Genomic DNA, 8,160 nt, shown 5'->3' with positions numbered 1-8,160 from the left:
TTATGTGAGGTGTTATGTGTTGTTAGCAATGAGCCTTGGTCAATTTAGCTCGGAATATTCCACCCTCTTCAATCTGTCACCTAATCCTGCCTAATGTGCAGGTCAGCCCTGGAGGAAAGTATTGGCTGTAAGAAGTAAGAGAAAACATAACATCTGGTTGTTTTTAAATTACTTCTAATAAATATATAAAACAATCTGCGTTACCCACTCCAGTCAGCAGATGGGGATGTGCGTCTTTCAGGTGATGCTTCTTGCGTGACGTATATTCTAGGGGACGGGAGGTTTCTTCAAAAGCGAAAAAATAAGAAAAAAAAGTTTATTGAAGAGCGAAAACAGACTACTGATTTAACCACGCGGGAGCTTGCTAGCGAATTTACAACCGAGACAATGAAGCCCTTTAGACCAATCTTGTGTATATTAATCTTTGTGTTTTGAACATAATTCTGTTTACGTATCTACAAGTTCATTTAAACGTAATTTGCTTGTTTAATTAGCAAATGTGTTAAATTGATACTGCACTAGGCTAATCGCCCAGAGCATGAGCTCACTAATCTAGACAGATAAAGGAGCTCTGGTGAAAGGAGAGGAAGAAGCTTTCAGAATGAAAAAGGAGGAAGAGGAGGCTATCACATTGAAAGAGGAGAATGTATTGAAAGAAGAGGACGAACCTTTTGGAGTGAATGAGGAACATTTTGGAGTGAAAGAGGAGGCTATCTCAGTAAAACAGGAGGAAGACGTTTTGGGAGTGAAAAATGAGGAGACTGAAGATCTGATTACCACCAGTGAGTACTGTCTTAAAAACAGGGGCACAAACTATGCAGTTGTTGAACTAATGTGTGGTTTTAAAGGGCATTCTACTGAAGTTCTACACTTGACTATGTTGTTCAGTACTGTAGGAAATGTTTCAGGGTCAATCTGCCTTTGGTACATATATTTTTGGGACTTTTACATTAGATGTATTGAATTCTCCATGTGGTCTACATGAAAGTTCCCCTCGTCTGATGTAACAGGCTTTTAAAATTCAGTATTGGTAACATAATTTATACCTAAAATATCAAAGGGACGCCAAAGGCACCCATTTAGTGGAACGACCCTTTCACATTTACAACACAAACAACATTTTACAAAATCATGATGAAAGTGGCCATTGTAGGCTCTTTTTAGACATATTCATGCCTCTTGTAAGACTCTGTGATTGCAATAGATGGTGTTAGAGAATTTCCAGTCGTCTGGAGATTTTCAGTACCCATACTGTTTTCTTTGAGGTAGAAAGCAAAATCGATATAAGGTAAAATATTAGCCATGTGTAAGCAGAATGAAGGCTGAGCCCATGTGAATGTACGGAGCTGGATCAACATCGAGTTAACCATTAGACATGTAACAAACAGAACGTAAGCAGAATCCGTGTGGATGAGGCAAGGTAGACCAACACAGACTGGTCTGGGCCATATCTGATCTTGTGAAGGCTACTGGACATGCACATGGGTTAATCATACAGAGACAACATCAGCCTGAACTTGTGAAGACCTTTGGACAGGAACATTAGCTAATCAGTTATAGGAACCATTAGACAGTAGGAGTGTTCATGTCTGTGTGTCACGCCACCAATATAATCTATGCCCTAATGTCTGAGCCAATAAGAAAGGCAGCAAGACTAGGGTGGCCAAGGCGAGAAGGTATCAATCATTTACGTAAAAGTGGGGTGACGATGTTATGTAAGGGAGAGTCAGTTCTTCAATGGAAATACTTGGCTTTGTTAATTTTGTAATGAAGTCTATTTGAATTCACATGCTCCGGTATCTGAGAAATATTTGATTCAATATTTCCACGACAATGGTCATAAGTTTACCATCTGTTTGATGTTCTCATTAACACAGGAGAGAGACACGACTATTGTGGATCCTCTGGGGAGCCTCAACAACATCCTGATGCTGATGAGTCAGAGAAGAGTCTCTCCAGATCAGAACACCAGATGGTACAGCTTGGTCTGGTCTAGCATACAGCTTGCTCCATCTGGGTCTGAGCTGGGTTTCTGTAAAGCACTTTATGACAACAGTGACATCAGTATCCATAATGATATGTGTCTGTGTCCCCTCTTTATGGTTACCAGGACAACGCTAGCCTTTCCTCCCTCCCGGAGTCCCCGTGTCATGCCTCTCCCGGTAGCGCCGTACTGCTGGGTATGAAGAGGTTGTCTGTGCTGCTGGTGGACTGCAGGAAAACAACGGGGCTGCGTGGAACTGTGAGAGGAGGAGGAGAGAAGAAAGGATCAGATTTGACACATCAAAGTAAGGGCTGTAGTTTAGTTTGAACAAATACAATAGATCTGCCCACTGGTATCTGTTACCAGGACAACCAGCAGAGTTCTGTTAGTTGACAGGAAGATAGACTGGTGGATATGGATGTATATAACACTGAAAAAGGTTACTGCCACTGAAGAGAGAGAAACCAATAGACCATATAAGGCCTTGGTGAAAGTTAGCTTTAGAGAGAAAGTTTCAAGATGATCTGATGTCAGGTGCATGTTTTACAAAAACATTTTTTCAAATCATTATGGATGGTACAATGCCTGTCCCAGTCAACCCCCCCCTATCTTTACAAGACTGTAGAACAGGAAAACAAAAGAAAAAAGACACTTCAAATTTGTCTGTATTGCTTCATTAACATCTGATTTACAGATATATTATTCTACACTACTGGTCAAAAGTTTTAGAACAGCCAACAAGTTCTCAGCTTATGTGGGAACTCCTGCAAGACTGTTGGAAAAAGCATTCCAGGTGAAGCTGGTTGAGAGAATGCCAAGAGTGTGCAACGCTGTCATCAAGGCAAAGGGTGGCTACTTTGAAAAATCTATATATATTATAGATATAAAAATATATTTGTTTATTTGTTTAACACTTGTGGTTACTACATGACTCCATATGTGTTTTTTAATAGTTTTGATGTCTTCACTATTATTCTACAATGTAGAAAATAGTAAAAATGAAGAAAAACCCTTGAATGAGTAGGTGAGTCCAAACTTTTGACTGGTACTGTACATGAAATTCCCTGGCAACAACTCCTGTGGACTTTCCTGCAGTCAGCATGCCAGTTGCACGCTCCCTCTGAGACATCTGTGGCATTGTTGTGTGACAAAACTGCACATTTTAGAGTGGCCTTTTATTGTCCCCAGCACAAGGTACACCTGTATAATAATCAAGCTGTTCAATCAGCTTCTTGATATGCCACACCTGTCAGGTGGATTGATTATCTTGGCAAAGAATAAATGTTCACTAACTGGGATGTTAAAAATTCTGCAATATTTTTTTTTTCAGCTCATGAAACATCCAACACTTTACATGTTGCGTTTATATTTTTGTTTATTTTAGTTACTATCAGTTTTAGGAACATCTACCCAAAATATTTCACCTAATTTTTTACTTTACCCAAAATATGACATCAGCGATAGTCAAATTGTTGAAAATCTGTGAAAGTCTAAATAAGAAATTGGGCCATTTAAACAGCAGGTGTCGAACCCTTTCCACAACGGGGAGATGTTACTGATGTCCACTTAAAATTACTTATTTACTTATAGTTTAAGGAAGTGTGTAGGTCGCATTCTGTATCATACAGCTATGAAAGTTATATATTTAGAAACACCTGCTCAATTGGAATCTAGCGACATCTGTCCTAGAACTGTTTAGTTTGGATGAATAAATAAGTAATGTAAACATATTATCAGTAATTGCCAGGAAACTCTACAACATTTGTTTTAAAATCACACCAAGGTTGTTAAAACTGGCATCAGGTTATTGAGGGATCTGATTAGGATTTACCCTCGTAGCAAGGCTGTTTTATCATGTGGTTTCATTTGGGTCTCTTTTTTAAAAAACACACTTGTCTTTGGCAGGAGAAAGACCAGACTCAGAGGAACCAGAGCCAGGGACGTCCAAACCAGCAAGAAGACACCAGTGCTCCCACTGTGGAAAGGGTTGTAACCACTTATGGGAGCTGAAGCAACACGAGAGAATACACACAGGGGAGAAGCCTTACCACTGCTCCCAGTGTGGAAGGAGTTTTAGCCAGAAAGGATACCTAAACCAACACGAGAGAATACACACAGGGGAGAAGCCTTACCACTGCTCCCAATGTGGAAAAGGTTTTATCCAGAAAAGCTACCTAAAACGACATGAGAGAATACACACAGGGGAGAAGCCTTACCACTGCTCCCAGTGTGGAAGGAGTTTTAGCCAGAAAGGATACCTGAACCAACACGAGAGAATACACAGAGGGGAGAAGCCTTACCACTGCTCCCAGTGTGGAAAGAGTTTTAACCTGTTAGGGTACCTGAAACGACATGAGAGATTACACACAGGGGAGAAGCCTTACCACTGTTCCCAGTGTGGAAAGGGTATTAACCTCTTATGGGAGCTGAAACAACACGAGAGAATACACACAGGGGAGAAGCCTTACTATTGCTCCCATTGTGGCAAGAGTTTTAACCTCTTATGGGAGCTGAAACAACACGAGAGAATACACACAGGGGAGAAGCCTTACCACTGCTCCCAGTGCGGCAAGAGTTTTAACCAGAAAGGACACCTGAACCTGAGAGAATACACACAGAAGAGAGAATAATTACTTCTCCTACTGTGTAAATTGATATTTCACATCACATTGACTTAAAATTCATCAGAGAACATACACAGTGCTCCCATTGTCTTATATTGTTGACTGATAATGTGTTTACTTGTTTATACCATATGAAATTGAATTGTACACAGTATACTCAAACATATATTTGTTTGTTTTTATTAGAAAACAAATTGTATATGGAGTCTGTCAGTTTGAATATAAAGTAGATCAGATTCCATGTGTTTAAATGGTCCTTTTTTAAACTCTGACTATGTGTGTTTATCTGGGTGTGTCATTCCTCCAGCACTACAGATAATCGAGTGATATTTGGATGTGATTCTTTTGCTCCATTGTTGATATTTGCATTGTTGGCCCACTGATGATTTAATGACATTAAAATGTTCAGACTGTAATGGAAAATGGTAATTGTATATGTCCACATAACTGAGTATGTGACTAACCTTGTGAAACTGTCTTATTATAATCTCCTGTTCCTGGGAGTATCATCCTGTGTTGCAAACCAGCTGTACCTGCATCCTTGTATGAATAAAGTCCCTCCCAGGAACAGGAAACTATAAAGATATGTGCTCATCAACCAATGCTTCAGGAATTCAGACTGTCTACACTTCGCTGTGTAACTGTTGTATAAGAGGTTAAACAAAGATTCTGGTGTGACTCTGATGTGGAAGATGTTATAAATATTTGTTGGTTTGATTTGATTAATGAGGAGCATCCAGACACTGCACTTGATGAATTTATGAAATTGCTTCTTCCAATTATTGATAAACATGTACCTGTTAAGAAACTGACTGTTAGAACTGTTAAGGCTCCGTGGATTGATGAGGAGTTTAAAAACTGTATGTTTGAAAGAGTTGGGGCAAAAGGAGTGGCTAATAAGTCTGGCTGCACATCTGGCTGGCTTACGTACTGCAAATGGAGAAATGATGTGACCAAACTCAACAAAAATAATAAACTTTATTATGAATCCAAGATCAATGATATAAAGAATGATGTAAACAAACTTGTAAAAAAAACATAATGAAAGAAAAGCATTGCAAGTATTGAATGTTGTAAAGTTAGTGTGGGAGAGGTGGAAAAATTGTTATCGATCAATAATGACAAACCTCCTGGCATTGACAACTTAGATGGGAAGCTACTGAGGATGGTAGCTGACTCTATAGCCACTCCTATCTGTCATATTTTTAATCTGAGCCTAGAGGAAAGTCGTTGTCCTCAAGCCTGGAGGGAAGCCAAAGTAATTACGCTACCCAAGAGTGGTAAAGCGGCCTTTACTGGTTCTAACAGCAGACCTATAATCTTGCTGCCAGCTCTAAGCAAACTGTTGGAAAAAATCGTGTTTGACCAAATACAATGCTATTTGTCTGTAGAAAAATTGACAACAGATTTTCAGCATGCTCATCGTGAAGGGCACTTAACATGTACGCACTGACACAAATGACTGATGATTGTGCAGATTTCAGTGCAGCCTTTGATATTATTGACCATAACCTGTTGTTTAAGAATGTCTGTGCTATGGCTTTTCAACCTCTGCCATATCGTGGATTCAGGGCTATCTACCTAATTGAATTCAACAGGTTTTTAATGGAAGCTTCTCTAATGTCAAACATGTAAAGTGTGATGTACTTCTTTTTTTTACCAATGACCTGCCACTGGCATTATACAAAGCATGTGTGTCCATGTATGCTGATGATTCACCCATATACACATCAGGAACCACAGCTAAAGAAGTCACTGAAACCCTTAACAAAGAGTTGCAGTCTTTTTTGGAATGGGTGGCCAGTAATAAACTGGTCCTGAACATCTCTAAAACTAAGAGCATTGTATTTGGTACAAATCATTCCTTAAGTTCTAGACCTCAGCTGAATCTGGTAATGAATTGTGTGGCTGTTGAACAAGTTGAGGAGACTAAATTACTTGGCATTACCTTAGATTGTAAACTGTCATGGTCAAAACACATAGATTCAATCGTTGTAAACATGGGGAGAGGTCTAGCCGCAATAAAGAGATGCTCTGCTTTTTTGACACCACACTCCAAAAAGCAAGTTCTGCAGGCTCTAGTTTTGTCTAATCTTGATTATTGTCCAGTCGTGTGGTCCAGTGCTGCAAAGAAAGACCTAGTAAAGCTGCAATTGGCCCAGAACATAGCGGCACTTTTTGCTCTTAATTGTAATCAGAGGGCTTATATAAATACTATGCATGCCAGTCTCTCTTGGCTAAGAGTTGAGGAGAGACTGACTGCATCACTTCTTCTTTTATTAAGAAACATGAATGTGTTGAAAACAACAGACGGTGGTGGAGGTGTTTATGGTGGAGAGGACTGTTGACTCAGTGGAGGACATCCCAGCCACTTGGCAGTGTTGACACTGCTACTTCCTACCTGACTGGTAATATGACTTCACTGCTACTTCCTACCTGACTGGTAATAGGACTTCACTGCTACTTCCTACCTGACTGGTAATAGGACTTCACTGCTACTTCCTATCTGACTGGTAATAGGACTTCACTGCTACTTCCTATCTGACTGGTAATAGGACTTCACTGCTTTTTCCTATCTGACTGGTAATAGGACTTCACTGCTACTTCCTACCTGACTGGTAATAGGACTTCACTGCTACTTCCTACCTGACTGGTAATAGGACTTCACTGCTACTTCCTATCTGACTGGTAATAGGACTTCACTGCTTTTTCCTATCTGACTGGTAATAGGACTTCACTGCTACTTCCTACCTGACGGGTAGTAGGACTTCTATTTATACAATCAATCAAGCAAATTTGTATGGCCTTTTTTTTTTTTACCTCAGCAGCGGTCACAACGTTATTTTACAGTCATCTGGCCCAGAGACACCTTGGACATACAGGGCACCACTGCTCCTGCCTTTCTCCCTGTGTGATGTCATATGCTTTTCCTGTTAAGGCACCTGACCAGCTGAGTGCAGGTGGGCTCTCCTGTGAACATGGGGCTGAAGATCAGACAGTGAAGAGACTCACGGGGCAGGGATGAAGGCTGTAGGAATGAAGATATAAGATAGCATAACTTCCTGTAGGCAGTGTAGCAGAACTTCCTGTGGGCAGTGTAGCATAACTTCCTGTAGGCAGTGTAGCATAACTTCCTGTGGGCAGTGTAGCATAACTTCCTGTAGGCAGTGTAGCATAACTTCCTGTAGGCAGTGTAGCATAACTTCCTGTAGGCAGTGTAGCATAACGTCCTGAAGGCAGTGTAGCATAACGTCCTTTAGGCAGTGTAGCATAACGTCCTGTAGGCAGTGTAGCATAACTTCCTGTGAAAGTAGTGAAATGAATGACATGGAATGAAAAGGTGTGGTATTTACTTCTGAGTATGTCCAATGTATATTGTGTGATCAAAATCTACTATAAAATGATAGTTTTCTTAGTTTACCAAACTTAATTGCCAATCAACATTCCCAGCATGAACAGCAGCCTCGGAAACAAATTCGTATTTCCAATGACAGCATGGCAAAATGCCTCCTATGGGGCAGTAAAAACAGCTCTGGTTATTTTGAAAATACT

At 40.2% G+C, this 8,160-nt stretch overlaps 1 protein-coding gene across 1 annotated transcript; it reads left to right on the top strand.

The window, feature by feature from the left end:
- The first annotated feature begins 314 nt into the window (after positions 1–314).
- Positions 315–6,689, top strand: LOC129848978 (zinc finger protein 135-like). Its single transcript, XM_055916060.1, has 4 exons — positions 315–782; positions 1,878–1,975; positions 2,111–2,288; positions 3,890–6,689. Exons 1-4 carry the CDS (start codon positions 602–604, stop codon positions 4,612–4,614), a joined length of 1,182 nt encoding a protein of 393 aa, XP_055772035.1. The 5' UTR covers positions 315–601; the 3' UTR covers positions 4,615–6,689.
- Positions 6,690–8,160: the final 1,471 nt, after the last annotated feature.

Source organism: Salvelinus fontinalis, unplaced genomic scaffold (assembly GCF_029448725.1).
Source record: "Salvelinus fontinalis isolate EN_2023a unplaced genomic scaffold, ASM2944872v1 scaffold_1310, whole genome shotgun sequence".
Classification (NCBI taxonomy): Eukaryota; Metazoa; Chordata; class Actinopteri; order Salmoniformes; family Salmonidae; genus Salvelinus; species Salvelinus fontinalis.
The sequence above is the reverse complement of the archived record's forward strand: the minus strand, read 5'-3'. Positions and strand labels throughout refer to the sequence as shown.